This window comes from Artemia sp. Qi Xiang Cuo, chromosome 12 (assembly GCF_049724085.1).
Source record: "Artemia sp. Qi Xiang Cuo chromosome 12, ASM4972408v1, whole genome shotgun sequence".
NCBI classification, from domain to species: domain Eukaryota; kingdom Metazoa; phylum Arthropoda; class Branchiopoda; order Anostraca; family Artemiidae; genus Artemia; species Artemia sp. Qi Xiang Cuo.
In genome coordinates, this window is record NC_142805.1 from 34724112 (window position 1) to 34745124 (window position 21013).

At 38.1% G+C, this 21013-nt stretch overlaps 1 protein-coding gene across 2 annotated transcripts in view; it reads right to left on the reverse strand.

Moving 5' to 3' along the window:
• LOC148946053 (uncharacterized) overlaps nucleotides 1-21013 on the reverse strand; it is a 349628-nt gene that overhangs the window by 280951 nt on the left and 47664 nt on the right. For both annotated transcript variants that reach the window (XM_089097871.1, XM_089097872.1), the window contains exon 3: nucleotides 712-895. In XM_089097871.1, coding sequence (XP_088953997.1) covers nucleotides 712-895 — 184 coding nt within the window. The remainder of the gene's footprint in view (nucleotides 1-711; nucleotides 896-21013) is intronic.

A 21013-nucleotide genomic window follows, 5' to 3' on the forward strand; every position in this document is an offset into this window, starting at 1 on the left:
CCTCAATGGTACATGAAAACTCTGACTTGCTTAAATTTGACTATGGGTAGTCTTAAGCACGGTCTTGAAACCCGAGAATGTTTTAATCAAGCCAAGTAAACACGCCAAATTACGTACGAAAGCAGAATTTATCTTATGAGTATATATAAATAAGATTTAATAATATACATATCTCCTGATACATACATAGAAGGGGGATCAATTTCGGAGGAAAAACCAAAGATTTTCATAGACAAAGCTATATGGGTTTTACCTCAGGTGCTTTGGAGATTTTCCCGAAGACTTTATTTATTTACGTTTTAAGTTTTATTATTGCTCATTACTGTGCTTTAAAAGCCTACTCTTTTTGTTTTTTCTAGAACGCCTGTGCTCCGAATTATCTATTGATTTAGTTAAGCATTCCACCTCCAGCATCCCCTGAAAACTTCAACTCGACAGCTTTAGCCAATCTCAGAAATTAAAAGATCTACCTAGTCTCATATTTCTTAACCACAACATGAATCTTAAGTCTTATAACCATTATTTTAAAATGGGGCTAGAAGTTTTATTTCTGACCCAAGTGTCCTTACGAGCTTCTACGACCGCCTGTTTTAAACGAAACAACCATTAAAACTAGATAGTACCTGGGAGATCGTTTGCTCTTTATTAAATCCAACTGATAAAACTTTGGTAATCTTGAATTTCAAATAACTATAATAATTTATCACTTACTTAAAAAAGTAGGTACCGTTAGCAAAGCCGAAAAATGGAACAGTGTAGGTCATCATCCAGATGTTTCCACCACCACAATCAAAATAAGGCTTACTCCATTTTCCATCTTCATAGGTTACGCTAAGAATTTCGTCTTCTACTCGTTTTGTGTGACTGCTGTCATTGTAAGTGTAAGTGTTATAGCCTGGAAAATGCAAAAAAAAAGAATAAAATGTAAATTATTGTTGTGCTCCTAAAAATCATTTTTGTAACCATGACGTTGTTGAAATTTGTGGTTGTTCTTTTTCGTTTTTTAATCTAGTTTTGAAAACTTATAGATACGGCTTTTTTCGGTATCTAATCATGGAGCCTAGTTTTCTTCAGTTCATTGCAAATTTGAAGGTTGACAGAAATTCAAGCTGGCTTGCAAAATTATGATTTCTGAAAAGAGCTTCTTTTACAAAATTAATTTTGCCTGTGTTTCTTCCCATTTATTTAGCTTTAATAAAAGGGAGGTTTCTGCATTCTTGATCAGAAAATAGTTTCCTATATGATTTTGGAAGTATTAAATTTCACTCAAAGTTTTTTTTTCCAATATTGAATCTCCTAGTTAGGCAAATCTTTCTTCTTTTGGCACTGATTCCAAATTTGTTATTTGCATTAAGATAGACCTAATTGGATTGGCCAATCAAAAAAACGTCTACAATAAAAATGGTCCGCTAACCAAGTAGTGGGCGGGATTAGGTCCGAAACTAGATCTAAAAATAAACAATGAATATCTTTAAAAGAGAAGGAATTCGACCTACTTTACAGAGAGGTGTTAGAATTCTGTCAATTGACAGATTACAGATTATTGACAGATTGAGCCAGTGTCGCCGTTTCTTAACCAATTCATCTAGGAATTCTTGATTGTTATCATTTTCAAATATCTGTATGCGAATAATTGACAAAGTGAATCCACTAAGAACTAAATGAATAAATTTTTTATTTGGGTTGGATGATTCTAGATTTTTTTTTTTTTTTGGAAATATACATTAAGTAAATTTAACGCACGAATTTTAAATGTATGAGTGTGGTCGCTATAATACACAATTACCAAGTGAGCAGTACAACTAATATAAAATATTGTTTAGTTTTGGAGTTTGCATGAAGGTGAAACTAATGAAGTCGTAGGTGCCGAGAATAGAACTTTAATATAGAAATCCAGAATAATCCTTAGAAATCAAGAATTGAGAGGGTTATGGATGTGACGACGCTCATAGTGGGTATACTATAGGAGATTTTACAAATTTTTCTTCTTACAAAAAGTCGTATACATTTTAAACAATGATACGGCAGCCATTAGTCATTCATGATCTAACCTCCAAGGTCCCCAATACCCATTCCCCCAACTGTTTTGCCCCTTACCCATTTTTCATACTTTTTTGGAAGTTTTATTTTTTTGGAACTTTTTTATTTTTTATATTTTTTTAACACAGAAATTTTTTCAACTTTTTTTACATGTCTTAAATGAAATGAAACATACTTAAAACAAAGAAGATCACATTTAATATTTTCGAAATACGAAATGAGAATGATAAAGATATGTTAGTTGTGATTTTTACTTTTAGAAAAATAATGTTTGTAGCAACACTTTTCTTTTTTTTTACTTGGAATATTTTGGACATGGAAATTTTTTCAGCTTTTTTTCTAATGTCTTAAAAAGACATGAAATATACTTATAATAAAAAAAGCACACTTAGTATTTCTAAATATGAAATGAGTATGATATGGATATGTTAATCGTGATTTTTACTATTAGAAAAATAACGTTTGTAGTAACACTTTTCTTTTTTTGGCTTGGAATATTTTGGACTTAAAAATTTGTTCAACTTTTTTTCTCTTTTCTTAAAATAATATAAAATATGCTTAAAACAAAAAACAATCACATTTAATATTTTCGGAATACGAAATGATAAAAATATAGATATGCTAGTTGTGATTTTTAATATTTGCAAAATAATGTTTGTAGTAACACTTTTCTTTTTTTTAACTTGGAATACCTTGGACTTGGAAATTTCTTAGTTTATATTATAGTTTCAATCAGTAAGCGAGTGTATTCTTATTATTCAAAAATAAAACTTAATCATATGTATCAGATGTATCTTAACCGTGTGTATTCTTACTAGTCAAAAATAAAACTCAAGTTTCTTAAATGATCAAATAGTTTTATAAATATTTGATAATAATCGGCTTGATCGGTAATCTTTACCGAGTGTATTCTTATTAATCAAAGATAAAACCTGGATTTCTTAAATGATCAAATATTTTACAATATACCAGATGTATTTTAATCGAATGTATTCTTATTAGTCAAAAATAAAATTCAAGTTTCATAAATGATGAAATATTCTTAATAAATCAGATGTATCTCAACCACGTGTATTCTAACTAGTCAAAAATAAAGCTCAAGTTTCTTAAACATCAAGTATGTTTTAATTTTCAATGTCGCTTCTTACTTTCAGTTAAAAAAATTTGTTTTTTTTATTTAATTTTTTAATGTTTTTGAATAAATGCAGATTTTGATCTTGGCTCACAGCACATGAACAATTAAAACTAAATTTTCATATTAATTTACTTTTATCTGGTTAAATTGCTTTCTCGAAACTTGTTTCATTTTATTTACGAACATTTTTATTAGTAATAAATATACGTAACTTACGAATTAACTTACGTAACGAACTTCTATATTCATATATTTTTAATACGTATATTAGGAGGTTCGCCCCCTAGTCAATACCTTACTCTTTAAGCGAAAGTTCGATTTTTGTTCCAATTCATTAAAAATGACCGCTTAGTCAAACAGGCCGTTACTTATAATTAAATAGCTCTTATGAATGTACAAAAAAATCTTTGGCTTAAATAGCGAGTTATGGACTAGGGGGTGAACCCAGTCATATATGTAATATTTTCTGTTCGTTTAAAGTTTTAATGTTGCTGCTGTTCCATTTGAAAAACTTGTTTTTTATACTTAATTTCTGATCTTTTTTTAAATAATGCTGGGAAGTCCGGCATCCCCTTCATAGCAATGTCCCTTCCCCCATGAAAACTTCCTTCATGGAAAGATCCTCCTATATAACCCCCGACCCCATGTACGTGCGCAAGAATTTGTTTCGGGGGGGGGGGGGGGGCAATTTGTTTCAGGGGGGGGGGGCAAAATCCTTCAAACCCATTATTCTGTGAGAAAAATCAGAAAATTATGGGAAAATGAAAAAAAATCGAGAGATTTCGGGGGGGCCCGGGCCCGGAGGCCCCCTCCCTGCATACGTCCCAAATACATTCAATCGAAGTTTAGAGATATATATTTTGTTCAACATTATTGAAAGTCCTGGAAATTATGTATTTAAGGATGACAAACCCCCCAGAGCCCCCTGGGCAAAGATTGTAAGTTATGCCCTGGGGGCTTAAAAAGTTTTTATAGATAGAGTTGTCGTAAAACTTTAAAAAGGGGTAATTCAATGGGAAATTGAGAGGGCTAGTGCCTTTTTTAATAGTCGAAAAGAGTTGGAGGGTAAAAAACCACCCTCTCACGCCCACCATTCCTCCAAACACATCCAGTCAAAATTTTCAGATAGCCATTTTGTTCAACGTAGTACAAAAATCTGGAAATTAGCTCTTTGAGAATTATAACCCCCCTCCCCTAGCCTTCAGGGCGAGGGTTGTAAGTTACGCCCTAGGGGCATATAAGGTTTTTATTGAATGTTTCGTCGTAGAAACTTCAAAAGGGCTCATTTGATTGGAAATTGTAAGGGCTAGTGCCATTTCTAATAGTTGAAAGTGATTGGAGAGCGACTAACGCCCCTCTCACGCCCACCATTTCCCCAAACATATCCAATCAAAATTTTGAGATAACTATTTTGTTTAACGTAGTTGAAATTTCTGGAAACTAAGCCTTAGAGGATGAGAACCACCCTAACGGCCCTTAGGGTAAGGTTTGTAATTTATGCCCTGGGGGCATATAAGGTGTTTATAGAAAGCGTTGTCGTTTCAAAAAGTGCTCATTCGATGGGATATCAAAAGGCCTAGTGCCCTTTTTAATAGTCGAAAGTGATTTGAAGGTTTGATATTCTTATAGTAAAGATCCATGTGTGTATAATGTATTATTTTTTGTTGTTGTTGTTGTTTAGACCAGGGCAATTCATATCGAAGATGTTGTCATGGTAACTTCAAAAAGGGCTCATTCGATTGAAAATAGAAAGGGCTGATGCCCTTTTTAAAAGTCGAAAGTGATTGGAGGGCAACTAATCCCCCTCCCATGCCCACCATCCCATTTGCCTATTATGTTTGAAAACTAAATGTTGCCTTAAGATTAAATCAAAATGCACTGTGTTATTGCTAAGTCCCAATAAGGTATCTCAGCAGTATCACAAGAATGACTGAGGGTCTTAGCTTCTTAGGTCCTCCTAGGCCTGGGGGCGCATAAGGCAGCAACAGTGGTTCGCCACGACGACCTGTCCTGAGCCTTCAACCATAGATCCTCCAACGAGGACCTCGCCAGCTGCGCCTCCTTCTTTAGCGACCTGCCAAGGGTCATTTTCGGTCTTCCTGATTTTCGGAGACCGGGGGTTGTCCAACACCATGTGTCGTGCGGCAGCCTTCCGTCCCCCATTCGCACAATAGGCCCCCAATACATCCATCGTGCTTTCTGATGAGATCAAGGATGGGAGTATGATTTGTCATACGATAGATTTCATCATTTCGTTTTCTTTCCGTTCAATGTATATTTAGGATAGACCTTGGGCAATTGTTGTCGACTGCCTGGAGTCGTCGTTCTAGCTGAGCAGTGATGCTCCAAGTTTCGCAGCCGTAAGTAAGGAAGGAGACCACATTGCTATTATAAATTCTAAGCTTTAGCTTCTGGGAATATTTATTATTTCTCCAAACATTTCTAAGGTGGCTGAAAGAAGACCCAGCCAATGCTATTCGGCACAGTATTTTTCTTTCGGAATTTGCATCTTGCGTAAGAATGCTGCCGAGAAACTTGAACTCTCTCAATTCCTCAATTTCCTCGTTGTTAACCAAAAGTCCTTCGGCTAAGTCAGGTATGACTGCATTCAACATTGATTTGGTCTTGTTAGCATTTATGGAGAGTCCGATAGCATTTGCCATACGACTGAGTTCACTAATGTTGCGTTGCATATCTCCTGGGTCGTGGGTAATAAGCGCAACATCGTCAGCGAAATTGCCATAATTGAGTTCTCTCAGTGGATTTAACTGTAGACCGCCACTAAAACTGCATCCACGGAGAACAAAATCTATCACTATGGCAAACAGTAATGGTGAATGAATGCAGCCCTGCTTTACACCTGACTGAACCGAAAACCACTCCGTTAGGCCACCCTCTGTCTGTACTGCGCACATGATATCATGATATAGCGCTTTAATTATATTTACAATTTTGGTCGGAATTCCATAATGTACTAAAATCTTCCACATGGTTCCGCGGTTTATCGAGTCGAAGGCTTTCAGAAAATATATAAATACTATAAGAAGCTGAACTTGCCATTCATTTGATTCATCCAGCAGGACTCTCAGGCTAAGTATCAGGTCACAACAAGATCTATTCTGGCGGAATCCGTGCTACTTATCTCTCAGAACTCTCTCCACTTTACTCTGAATCCTGTTAAGAATTATTTGGCACAGGACTATGCTGCCAACAAACTGTAAAGCAATACCTCTCCAATTATCACACTTAGTCTTTTGTCCTTTTTTGAAGAGTTTTACAATTACTGCCTTTGACCATTCACTAGGGACTTTTTTTCATCCCAAACACGGGAAAAAAGCTCAAATATGGGTTCGGCTAGGGCTCTTCTACTGTACTTCAGTAATTCTGGTGATATGCCATCATTGCTTGCACCCTTTCCGTTTTTCAAAGTCTTTAGGGCCTCCTTGACTTCACTAAGCATGAGAGGTCCGGAACATATTCCGAGATCAAACAGTGGTTCTTCAGGGATATTTAAAGTAGTTGTGGGAGGCATCTGATTTAGTACCTCGCTAAAATGCTCCTTCCAGCGTCGGACTATGTCATCAGTCTGGGTTAATAAGATGCCTTCTTTGCTTTCAACTTGGGTTGACGATGCCTTTGTAATACCCGCTAACTGCTTCGTTATGGCATACACAGTACGGCTATCTCCCGTCTAGCGGCTGCCTCAGCCTGTTAGGCCTGGTTGCTGCTTTGACTTGCTGATGGAGACGCTTTTACTGCGCTTTCAGGTTATCTACATATTCTCTAGAACAAGTCGTGCTATGGTCATACTTATCTATGAGAATTTTGAGTTGTGCCCTTTGATCAATAATATCCCAACTACTTTCAGATATCCACTGTTCTTTCTTCTTCCTGCTGTAGCCCACAACTTCTTTTGCGACCTCTTTCACGGTTTCTGCAATTTTTTTCCACTGACTATCAAGCGACACTTCGTCCCTTAGAAGGAAAAACTTGTTTGACAAAGCTGTAGTATACTTTTGCAATACGTTCGGGTCCTGCAATTTCCTCAAATTGAAGGTTTTCACTGGCCGCTGGGGCTTTGACACAGTTTTTAGTTTCAGCTTGAACTTGGCAACAGGAAGTTGGTGATCGGAATAGCAGTCGGCACCTCGGAAGGTTCTAACATCCTCTAGACATCGTCGCCTGCGCCTCGCAATTAGCAAATGGTCTATTTCCTTTCGTGTTGCACCATCAGACGAGTTTCAAGTATACTTGTGAATCTGTTTTTGTGGAAACCATGTTGCGTCGACGATAAGTTCATGAGTAGCGCAAAGATCAATTAGTCACACACCATTGTAATTAATTTCCCCCAGTCCATGTTTACCGAGGATAGTTGGGGCATAAGAAGCATCACCTCCAACTTTATCATTAAAGTCCCCACACACAGTCACAATATCATGACGATGCGTTTTTGCAACAACATTCGATAACACACGATAAAAGTCGTCTTCCGTTTGATCACAGGCATCATTCGTTGGGGCGTACACTACAATAACTGTCAATTTGGCCTGTGAAGTGGCGAAACGGGCACGAAGAATCTGCTCACTAATTGGTTCCCAGTCCATTAGGCATTTTTTGGCCCGATTACTTAGTGCCATTGCGACACCTGCTTTTTTCTAGTCTCAAGTCCGGAATGCAAGATGTGGTAAATCTCTTTTTTCAAAGTCCCAAAACCAGTAAGCCTGGTCTCAGAAAGTCCAGCAATGTCAATACGGAACTTATCAAGGGTTCTCATAACGCAATTGAGTTTTCCTGGCTGTGTTTCTTGTTTAACTGTTCTGTCATTCCAGTATCCAATACGAAAACCCTCGACCGTTTTCAAGAATCCTGTCCGGGGGCGTGCATTAGGCGTCATCACAGAAGAAGAAGAAGTCAATCCGAGGCTGTCTGTTGCTGTTTCTTGAGTAATTAGTTTTTACGGTGGCGGGTTACCAGCCCACCGACAAACCAACGAATTGGAACACCCGGAGCGCGTTAGATATGATCTCGCTCGGCGTGAAGTTCAATAGTGTTACACCCCTACACCACGTCGAAGTGCGCTGACGGATTTCTACTGCTGTCCAGGGACGGAGAGTCGAGCCTCATCGCTCGCAACGTCGTCACCACCACGACAATAGCTTACTTAGCTTTAACCCTTAAATCCCAATCTGGATCAGCAGGGCTTCAGGAAGGGGAAAGTCAAGTAGAGGAAGTATGAAACTAAATTAAACACTACTATTTGGGTCCAGATTTTTAAAAGGGTGTATGTTGTTAAAAATTTCTGAAAAAATTTTTCTCCAGCATACAAAAAAAAAAATTATTTTTTCTTATGCTGGAGAAAAAAAGAAAAATTTTTTCTCCAGCATACAAATAGCAGGTCAAACTATCAAGTCTTACAAAAACGAAAAGATTTAAAGTATTATTTTCTTTTTCCTTGAAAATACTATGTCAATATAAAACGAACATAAATTAATTACAAAAACTTTTTCCACAAAATAAGTTTTTTAAAGAAAAGTAAAGAATTAAACAAAAAATGAGTCAAACTCGTTTTGAGTCAAACTCAAAACGAGCAGAAATTAACATATGTTGGGCTCAAAACCCCTATGCCTTCCCAAGGCCAGAACAAAATTTGCACTTTACTGAAATAAATACAAATGAATGTGCATTGTCAGTTTCATATAGTCTACATATACTGATATTTAGTAATCAAAATGTTAATATTATTTGATTTATTAAAGTTATGAAAGTAAAAACATTTATATTGTGTTTATAAAAGTAATAAAACACGGTACCTGATTTGTCCAATATACTTGATCATTTAAGAAACCTGGGTTTTATATTTGGTTAATAAGAATACGCTCGATTAAGGCACAGCTGATCTATTAAAAATATTTGCCCATTTAAGAAACTTGGGTTTTATTTTTGTCTAATAAGAATACACTCGGTTAAGGTACCTCTGATTCATTAAAAAATATTTGATCATTTTAGAACCCATAGTTTTATTTTGATTAATAAGAATGCACTCGGTTAAGATACAGCTGATCTATTAGAAAAATATTTAATCAAACAGTTCGTGGTAACGAACTGTAAGTAAGGAGCGACCCGGCTGAATGATAACCGAAACTCTAAAAAACGGAATTTTGATACCAATACATACATAAAAAAAAATTAGATTCTAATTCTGATTTCAAATATATAAGTTTCATCAAGTTTAATCTTACCTATCAAAAGTTATGTACCTGAGAAAGTTTGACTTATTTTCGAAAAAAGAGGTAAAGACCGCCTAAAAAATATAGAACCTTAATGAAAATCACACAACAACATTCAGCGTATTAGAGACCCCTACCGTAGTGGTTTCAAGCTCCTATCTACAAAAATGTGGAATTTTCCATTTTTTGCCAGAAGAAAGATCACGGATGCGTGTTTATTTGTTTTTTTGTTGTTTTTTTTTTCCTAGGGGTGATCGTATCGACCCAGTGGTCCTAGTATATCTTGGGAGGGCTCATTGGAACGGAAATCCAAAGTTCTAGTGCCCTTTTTAAGTGACCAATAAAATGGAGGGCAACTAGGCCCCCTCCCACGCTCATTTTTTCCCCAAAGTCACCCGATCAAAATTTTGAGATAGCCATTTTGTTCAGCATGGTCGAAAATATTATAACTATGTCTTTTAGGAAGACTTAATCCCTCGAAGCCCCCAGAAGGAGGGCTGAAAGTTATGAACTTTACCCAATGTTAACATATAGTATTGGTTATTGGAACCCGGCTCAATGGTAACCGAAACTCTAGAAAATGGTATTTTAATACAAATAGATACATCAAAAGAATAAGATTTTAATGCTAATTTCAAATATATAAGTTTCATCAAGTTTAATCCTACCCATCAAAAGTTATGCGCCAGAGAAAATCTGGCTGATTTTCGAAAAAAGGGGGAAAGACCCCTTAAGTTATAAAACCTTAATGAAAATCACACCATCATATTCCACGTTTCAGAGAACCCTACTGTAGAGGTTTCAAGCTCCTATCTACAAAAATGTGGAATTTTGCATTTATTGCCAGAAGAAAGATCACGGGTGCGTGTTTATTTTTCTTTTCCCCAGGGGTGATCATATCGACCCAGTGGTCCTAGAATATCGTGGGAGGTCTCATTCGAACGGAAATTAAAAGTTCTAGTGCCCTTTTTAAGTGACTAAAAAAATTAAGGGCAACTAGGCCCCCTCCCACGCTCATTGTTTTCCCAAAGTCACCTGATCAAAATTTTGAGAGATCCATTTTGTTCAGCATGTTCGAAAATATTATAAGTATATCTTTTAGGATGACTTAATCCCCCGAAGTTCCCGGGAGGAGGGCTGTAAGTTATGAACTTTACCCAATGTTAACATATAGTATTGGTTATTGGGAAGTATACAGTACAGACGTTTTCAGGGGAGATTTTTCCTGGTAGTGATGGGGGGAGGGTCGGGAAGGAACGTACGCAGGGAGGGGGGCCTCCGGGCCCGGGCCCCCCGAAATCTCACGATTTTTTTTCATTTTTCCATAATTTTCTGATTTTTATCACAGAATAATGGGTTTGAAGGATTTGCCCCCCCCCCCCCCCGAAACAAATTCCTGCGTACGTGTTTGGGGTCGGGGGTTATGTAGGAGGATCTTTCCACGAAGGAAGTTTTCATGGGGGAAGGGACATTGCTATGAAGGGGATGCCGGACTTCCCAGCATTATTTAAAAAAAGATCAGAAATTAAATATAAAAAAACAAGTTTTTCAACTGCAACAGCAGCAACATCAAAACTTTAAACGAACAGAAAATATTACATATATGATTGGGTTCACCCCCTAGTCAGTACCTCACTCTTTAAGCCAGAGAACTTTTAGTACTTTCATAAGAGCTATTTATTCTAATTAACGGCCTTTGTGATTAAGCGGTCATTTTTAAAGAATTGGAACACAATTCGAACTTTCGCTTAAAGAGCAAGGTATTGACTAGGGGGCGAACCCCCTAATATACGTATTAAAAATATATGAATATAGAAGTTCGTTACGTAAGTTAATTCGTAAGTTACGTATAGTTATTACTAATAAAAACGTTCGTAAATAAAATGAAACAAGTTTCGAGAAAGCCATTTAACTAAATAAAAGTAAATTAATATGAAAATTTTGTTTTAATTATTTATGTACTGTGAGCCAAGATCAAAACCTGCATTTATTCAAAAATGTTCAAAAATTAAATAAAAAAAACTAGTTTTTTTTACTGAAAGTAAGGAGCGACATTAAAACTTAAAACGAACAGAAATTATTCCGTGTATGAAAGGGGCTGTCCCCTCCTCAACGCCTTGCTCATTACACTAAAGTTTGACTTTCTCACAACTCTATTTTTTAAACGATATTTTTTTAAAATTTTATTCCTATTCTCGATCCGGCGGAAACTGGTTGCTTTTGATTTTGTAAAACAGCGGAGGGAAAATGGCATATTTCCATTTATTTTATTTGACTCCCCTCGATTATAAATTTGTCAAGTTTAAAACGTGGAATACTTGTGGCATATGCCCCAGGCAAAATAGTAGGCAAAATGGTTGCAGAGTTTGTAGGTGTGGCTCAATTTAAGGATGAAAGGGCATATCTATTCTATAGAAGGATGCAAAAATTAGGAAGGTCATGTAGGGTGTCCTTAGAAGCCAGGGAAGATGGTGTAGTCCTTGGAAGATTTGCTCTTAATTTATTCAAGGAGAGGATCAGACCGTACTACAAACGGTGTTTGTTAGAGAATAGTGCAGAATTTTTTTTTGTTTAGGTGATGCGTACAAGGTTGCAAAGCAATATGAACAGATAGAACAGATAGTGGGTAAAGGAGACACGTCTTCTTTTTCCGATGAATTTTTTCTGCGCTGACGAGGGTAAAATTTGGACTTAATGATAATGAGAAGGCACTGCGAGATGGTACTGATTCCTCGCAGGGTGGTTTGGCTACCCAGGAAAAGGGAGCTGGTTTTGAGGTCCCGTGAGATGGTACTGATGCCTCACGGGATGGGTTTTTTTTTGTTTCACTGCGAGATAGTACTGATTCCTCGCAGGGTGGTTTGGCTAACCAGGAAAAGGGAGCTGGTTTTGAGGTCCCGTGGGATGGTACTGATGCCTCGCGGGATGGTTCTTTTTTGTTGCACTGCGAGATGGTACTGATTCCTCGCAGGGTGGTTTGGCTACCCAGGAAAAGGGAGCTGGTTTTAAGGTCCAGTGGGATGGTACTGATGCCTCTCGGGATAGTTTTTTTTGTTGCACTGCGAGATGGTACTGATTCCTCGCAGGGCGGTTTGGCTACCCAGGAAAAGGGAGCTGGTTTTGAGGTCCCGTGGGATGGTACTGATGCCTCACGGGATGGGTTTTTTTTTTGTTGCACTGCGAGATGGTACTGATGCCTCGCAGGGTGGTTTGGCTACCCATGAAAAGGGAGCTGGTTTTGAGGTCCCGTGGGATGAGAAAAAAAAGGTGGAAAGGGGGCTGGTTTTAAGGTCCCGTGGGATGAGGTTGATGCCTCACGGGATGGTTTTAATGCGTAGCGCTAATAGGTATGTAGAGATATCAACAGTAGTACTGCCATTTGTCGAACCACAAGTTAGTAGAGAAAAACCAAATAGGTATAAACCGAGGCGTTCCGCAGCAATAAAACCCCGAGGATTTTATTGGGAATAATATCTTAACGTCATTGCTGCATGGTATGATTTTTAAAGTTTCTCCAATTTTATTTATTTGTCGCTGGTATTTTCAGGATTAATTAGCCTTTCCCGGTCATTCCTTTTGCCCTAATTCAAAGTTTATACATAACCCCAACTTTCCTTGTCCTCATCAAATTCAGGGGATGGGGATCAAGTCTATTTTAAAGTATAGAAAGAAAAATGAAGTGTTAAAAATATCCAGTTTCCGACTACTGTTGTTAGTGTGGTTCGTTTATACTATGTAAGTTTTTACTTATGCAGGTATTGTGTAGTGTTTGTATTATGTAATTGTTTACTAGTTCATGCTGTAGAATGTTAGTTGGCGAGGAGTGAACAATTTGGGAAGGAAATGTTTTGAATTCAATTATAGTTTGGGGGTTTAATGAGAAGGGGATAAGCCAAATTTGGGAAATTTAACTAAAAACAGGGGGAGAATCTGTAAAGTATTTAACATCAATTCGAGAAGCTTTTCCGGGTATCTCATTTCTTAGTAAGTTGGGCATTTATGTGTCAACGATAGCGGTCCAGGGGGGGGGGGCTCTTGAGACCCCTCCCCCCTGGACCGCTGGAAAGGGGTCGTTCCCAGAAAGGGGAACGACTCCTTTCCTGGGAAAGGGGTCGTTCCCAGGCCTGGAACTTCCGTTCCAGGAAAGTTATATTCTTGGTTCATTTCTAAAGGCAGTCCATCGTTCGCCTTCGTCGTGGCTAGTTGTTCTTGTCCTACCTTATTTTCTCGGTGTGTATTCTCACGTTATTCAATAAAGACCTTATACCAACGTTTACTGACTATCTTGGAATTTAAGTAAACCATTACATCTGCCAATTATAAAAGGACACAAATAAAGAACTAAAGATATGTTTACAATAGCCAGTTTTTTGGAAATTCTTCTTAAATTAGATAACAAAAACTCCGGTTTCAACACAACCCCCCAGGGCCCGGGGGGTTGTGTTGAACTAAAAATACCATTATTTGTGAATTTCTATTTACTGTCTATTAAAAAGGATTTTATCCCTATTTTTAAATTTTATTTTATCGTCATGGAAAGGCAGTGTGGTCTCCGAAATTATGTAGGCGTTGTAAGTGTTGTCCTGGGGGCGTATATAGTTCTTATAAAAGGGATTCTCGTATAAAATTCAGAGAGGGCTCGTTTGATTGGAAATTGAAAGTTCTAGTTAAATTTTTAGGATTCAATAGATATCCGAGGGCAACTATCCCCCCCACACTCTTTTTTTCCCAAGCCAATCCAATAAAATTTTCAAAATATCAATTTCATTTAAAATAGTTCAAAGGGCAGATAAGAAAAGCTCCTGTGTCGACGCAACCCCCTAGGGCCTGGAGGCAGGCGTTGTAAGTCATGCTCTGGGGGCATATACAGTTCTTACGGAAGGGATGCTCGTATAAACTTCAGAGTTGGCTCATTTGATTGAAAATTGAAAGTTCTTGTTCATTTTTTAAGAGTCAAAATAGATTGGAGGGCAACTAGCCCCCCCCCCCCGCTCTAAATGCATCAGGTAAAAATTTTGAGATAGACATTCTGTTAAAAATAGTTCGAAGTTCAGATAACAAAAACTCCGGTGTCGACACAGCCCCCCCGGGGCTTAGGAGAAAGAGCTAAAATTTAGAGAGGGCTCATTTGCTTGGAAACTGAAAGTTCAAGCTCACTTTTTAATAATCAGAAGAGATCCGAGTGCAAATAGCCCCCCACTCACGCCTTCTTTTTCTGATGGAAATTTTGAGATATACATTTTGTTAAGAATAGTTCTAAGTTCAGATAACCAAAACTCTAGTGTCAACACAGCCCCCAGGGCCAGGGGTTGTAAGTTATGCCCTGGGAGCCTATATGGTTATTGTGGGAGTGATGCTCGTATAAAATTCACAGAGGGCTCATTTGATTGGAAATAGAAAGTTGTAATTCACTTTTTAAGAGTCAAAAGCGATCGGAGGGCAGCTAGTCTTCCCCCACACTCCATGTATTTTTTCCCAGAAGCAATTCATACAGCAGGGGTCTTCGTATAAACTTCAAAGGGGGCTCATTCGACTGGAAAGCGAGAGTTCTAGTGCCCTTTTAAAGAGTCAAAAGTGAAAGTGAAAGGGCAACTAGCCCACCCCCTAAGCACTTTTCCCCTAAATAAATCAGATAAAAAATTTGAGGAAACCATTTTGTTAAAAATAGTTCAAAGATCATAGAACAAAAACCCCTTTACGTACCGTATGGTCATTACGTTAAAAATAGTTCAAAGGTCAGATAAGAAAAACTCCTGTGTCGACGCAGCCCCCCAGGGCAGGCATTGTAAGTACTGCTTTGGGGGCATATGGTTCTTATGGAAGGTATGCTCATATAAACTTCCTAGAGGGCTCATTTGATTGGAAATTGAAATTTCTAGTTCCCTCTTTAGGAGTCAAAAGATATCGGAGGGCAACTACCAGACCCCCCTCCCCCCCCCCATGCTCTTTTTTCCTCAAACCCATCCGATAAAAACTTTGAGATATCCATTTTTTCAAAATAGTTCAAAGATCCGTAATGAAAACTCCGGGGTCAACACAGCCCCCCAGGGCCCGGAGGCAGGTGTTGTAAGTAATGCTCTGGGGGTATATATAGTTCTTTTGGAAGTGATTCTCGTATAAACTTCGGAGAGGGCTCATATGATTGAAAATTGAAAGTTCCCGTTCACTTTTCAAGAGTCAAGGAGATCGGAGGGCAACTACCCCACCCCCCTCTCCACATCCTATTTTCGTCAAACCATCCTATATGAGCTTTGAGAGAGCTTTTTTTTTCAAAATGGTTCAAAAATCATACAACGGAAACTCCGGGGTCAACACAATCCTTCAGGGCCTGGGGGTAAGCGTTGTAAGTTACGCCTGGAGGGCATTTATAGCTGTTGTGGAAGGGATGCTCGTGTAAACTTCAGAGAGGGCTCATTTGATTGCAAATTGAAAGTTGTAATTCACTTTTTAAGAGACAAAAGTGATCGGAGGGCAGCTAACCTTCCCCCACACTCCATATATTTTTTCCCAGAAGCACTTCATATAGCAGGGGTCTTCGTATAAACTTCAAAGGGGGCTCATTCGATTGGAAAGCGAGAGTTCTAGTGCCCTTTTAAAGAGTCAAAAGTTATCGAAGGGCAACTAGCCCCCCCAAGCACTTTTCCTCCAAATACATCTGATAAAAAATTTAAGGTAGCCATTTTGTTAAAAATAATTCAAAGATCATATAACAACAACCCCTTTACGTACCGTATGGCCATTTCATTAAAAATAGTTCAAGGGTCAAATAAAAAAAAAACTCCCGTGTCGACGCAGCCCCCCAGGGTCCGGGGCAGGCATTGTAAGTATTGCTCTGGGGACCTATATGGTTCTTATGGAAGGTATGCTCGTATAAACTTCCTAGAGGGCTCATTTGATTGGAAATTGAAATTTCTAGTTACCTTTTTAGGAGTCAAAAGATATCGGAGGGCAACTAGCCCTCCATGCTCTTTTTTCCTCAAACCTATCCGATAAGAACTTTGAGGTTGCCATTTTTTTAAAATAGTTCAACGATCTGTAATGAAAACTGCGGGGTCGACACAGCCCCCCACAGCCCGTAGGCAGGTGTTGTTAGTAATGCTTTGGGGGTATATATAGTTATTTTGGAAGGGATTCTCGTATAAACTTCGGAGAGGGCTCACATGATTGGAAATTGAAAGTTTTAGTTCAGTTTTTAAGAGTCAAAAGAGATCAGAGGGAAACTGCCCCCCCCCCTTTTGCCCCAAATGCTTCCGACAAAAAGTTTTAGATAGCCATTTTGTTAAAAATAATTCAAAGGTCAGAATAAAAGAACTCCGGTGTCGACACGACCACCCAGGGCCCGAGGGCTGTTGTTGAAAGTTATGCCCCGAGGGCATATATGGTTCTTATTGAAGGGAGGTTCGCATGAACTTCAGAGAGCGCTGATTTGAATGGAAACTGAAAGTTCTAGTTCAATTTTTAAGGGTTAAAAGAGATGGGAGGGCCCCTAGCCCCTGCCACACCCTTTTTAAATTGACACTACTTTATATTGAAAAAATAAAGAAACATTTAAGAAGTTATTTGCGGAGTCACAGATATTTGTGATTAAGAAATAAGTGTTCCTAATAAAAGTAAAGTGTTGCTGGGGAGCTTTGGATAATAGAAAGGAGGAATATTATTATATATCAAGGAGGCACACTTGTGCCTCTATAAAGAGGCGACCCACCACAATGTTAAGCGATATCCGGTCCTAGTGGTCGCAGATAGACAGCGGTGATTGCATTTTGTAGCCCAAGCTCCAACTAAGAAACGTGCAAAATTTCACCCCCCTCCGACTTTATCTTCATGGGTAAAAGTGGGCCGGAAGTTTCAACCCTCCGACCACAGACCCCCTTTAACGTTGAGCTTTCCTAGAGGTTAAGCTTTCCTAGGGCCCGGGAGCTTATCCTCGAAATTTCAGCTCAATCCGATCACTCCTTCGCTGTTTTTCAAAAACCAAATATAGCCGCTTAAAGTTCATTTCTCTTTTTTTTTTATCAGCCACGCCTACAGGCCACAGTTGGCAACAGATCTGGGTGAATGAGGACTCATTCGAAGCGGAATTTGACCTGTTAGGGCCTTTTGATATTTTCATACCGAAATTATTATCCCCCGAATTTACATTTACGAAAAACCTCGTTTTCCTATAAGAGCCCATGTTAATTTTTCCCACCACAGCCCCCCTTTAACGTTGTCTGATCGGGCTGAAATCTCGAGGATAAGCTTTTCTGGGGCTTGGTAGCTTATCCTTAAAATTTCAGCTCAATCCGATCACTCCTTCCCTGTTTTCCAAAAACCAAATATCAAGTTTTGTGGGTATTTGCTTGCGTCAAAAATACATCGCACAGAATAAAAAATGTAATGTCTCTGTGGTACAGTGGTCGCTATTCCTGACTGTCAGACGGAAGATCCGAGTTCGATTCTCCGTCAGAGAAATTTTTTTATATATTGAATTTAAAGTTTAAAAAAGAAACTCAGTTTCTTTTTTAAATCCAATCTATTAAATCCTTCGGCTCAACAGGCGTCTCCAGAAGAATATCACAGTCGGCCTTCAGGTTACAGGTAAGTCTCCACTGCTTTGATAACATGGGGCCTGGGGCGGCTGATAAAAATCTTACTGTGCATTTGATTTGAGTATTCAGGAATTAAAAGCCTTAACACAAGAATCTTCAAAAGTGGGGGGTTTGGGAGGCGGCAGCCCCCCATCTTTAACTCCTCAAAAGATCAGCTAACAGTTAGTCAAGCAATAATAAGTTATAAACTGTACAAAAACGTGCAGAAATTATTTGAAAAAAAACTACGTTTTCTAAAGAGTTAAAGAGGCTGAGTCACAAGTTCAAATCTTAAAACGTACAGGGATTAGGAGGTGCAGTTGTTTATTGTTTAAAAAAAGAGTTTTTATTGTTTAAGAAAAGAGTTGTGAGAAAGTCAAACTTTAGCTTAAAGAGCGAGGTGTTGAGGAGGGCACAGCCCCTTTCATATACGGAAGCGGGGGTTTGGGGGGCGGCAGCCCTCCAACTGCACCTCCTAATCCCTGTACGTTTTAAGGTTCGAACTTGTGAATCAGCCTCTTTAACTCTTTAGAAAACGTAGTTTTTTCAAATAATATGGATCAAGAATCCATAAGTTTTGTATAGGTTTTGGCTTTCTATGTGCATGAAGTCATCCTGACCTCCAATCCTGTTATGAACTTAAATGTAGACGAATGTTGACCAACAATTTTATTATATGAATCCGTTTGTGTGTTATTTTGTTTTAATTACTTATTTTTCTTTATATAAAGAATCTTGAGATCATTTATTAAAAAGAAATCTGTTTTGTTTTCCAACAAATAAAGTAATAGCTGTTGATTTTGTTTAAAATCTCGTTCACTACGTCCTGAAAGTGAATACTCTTAGCAACTCCTGTGATATTAAAGGTACGCCCTTTGAACCACCTGTATGCATATTATGTCTTTTAGTATAATTCAACACCCCCTTATCATTCCATTGAAGATTCAACTTAATACCCTTACCCGTTCCTAAGATATTACAGATTTTCCCTTTTGACAAACTGGAAATAGCCTACGTTGTGTCTTTTCATTTAGTTCAACATCCCCCTTTACACTCTCTGAAAGTTTTACCTTGATAAATTTCACCGTCCCTGAGATGTTGCAGATAGGCCTTTTTGACAACCTGGATACCCTTGCTGTATTTAGGCTCGGTTTAATATCTCCATCAATATACCCTGGAAGTTTAAATTTAATACCCTTAGTATTTCCGGAGGTATTGTAGATTAACCATTTTAACAACCTGGATGCGAATGTATCGATTGATCTAGTTTCGATCTAGGCCCTGAAGTTTCAACTAAACCCCTTAGCCGTTCCTGACATATTGCAATTACGTACTTTTCATAACTTACATGCACACATTGTCTTTCGATATATTTCGATATCCTCCTTCAACATGTCCTGAGAATTTCCATGCAATAGTCTTACCTATTCTTGAGATATTGCAGATACGCCCTTAAAATATAAATATACATAGTTTCTTGACTCAATCCATAATCTCCCCGGCATTTCGTTAAAATTTCACCTTGGCCTTACCCTTTACTTACCCTTAGCCTTTTCAGACATCCAGGATTAAACGTTTAAACATGTCTCCCTTTCCTCATAACGAAATGTATATGTAAACAATGAACAACGCCCATTATTTAAAGCTGTTTTCCCATTCGGCGTTGGGATCATGTCTTCCCTGGAAGCATAGCAATTGAACCTTTTGGTAATGGTGAACAAAAGGGTTTTCTCAGAATTTTGATCGGATATCTTTGGAGGTTGAAAGGGTACAGGTAACTAAAAAGGGACTGGGGGGGATGTCTGTCTCAGAACAGCTTACAACTGTTAAATGGAGCACTAAAACACCATTCTAATGAAATTCCTCAGGAGATTTTATGACCACTCCTTTAGTACTAAGCGGCCGGGTAACAAAAAGCCATGTGTTGAAGCTACTACGCTATTTATTTAGGAAGCGTGTAAAAACTATGTATAAACAGTAGTAAACTTGTATAAATTTAAAGCTCTTGCCCCAGAGATGGTAGGGAGTCATGTCATCCCCAGAGACATAGTTATTCAACCTTTTGATTATTGTCAATTAAATTGCTTTCTCAGAAGTTTTACTACTGATGACGGTCACTGTGCGATTGGTGGCCCACTAAATTGGGCGTGGTAGGAAAGCTGGCTGACCTCCAATTACTTATGGCTCTTAAAAAGGGCTGTAGAACTTTCGAATTTCAAAGAAGCACCTTCAAAATTTATGTGACCACTAAATCAGATGTATCATAACGCAACTTATTCTTATTAATCAAATATAAAACCTAAGTTTCTTAAATGATCCAGTATTTTTTTATTTTTTTTTTTTTTTTTAGTAGATAAGATGTATCTTAACCGAGTATATTCTTGTTAGTCAAAAATAAAACTCAAGTTTCTTAAATGATCAAATATTTTAATAGATCAGATGTACCTTAGCCGTGTGTGTTCTTATTAGTAAAAAATAAAACTCAAGTTTCTTAAATGATCAAATAGTTTTTAGCAAATCAGACGTATCTTAACCGAGCTTCTTAAATGATTAAATAAAAAAAAACAAGTTTTTTTAACTGAAAGTAAGGAGCGACATTAAAACTTAAAACGAACAGAAATCTGAGCGAGGTGGAAAACGAGGTTTTTCGTAAATGTAAATTCGGGGGATAATATTTTCGGTATGAAAATATCAAAAGGCCCTAACAGGTCAAATTCCGCTTCGAATGAGTCCTCATTCACCCAGATCCGTTGCCAACTGTGGCCTGTAGGCGTGGCTGATAAAAAAAAAGAAATGAACTTTAAGTGGCTATATTTGGTTTTTGGAAAACAGGGAAGGAGTGATCGGATTGAGCTGAAATTTCGAGGATAAGCTCCCGGGCCCTAGGAAAGCTTAACCTCTAGGAAAGCTCAACGTTAAAGGGGGTCTGTGGTCGGAGGGTTGAAACTTCCGGCCCACTTTTACCCATGAAGATAAAGTCGGAGGGGGGTGAAATTTTGCACGTTTCTTAGTTGGAGCTTGGGCTACAAAATGCAAACATC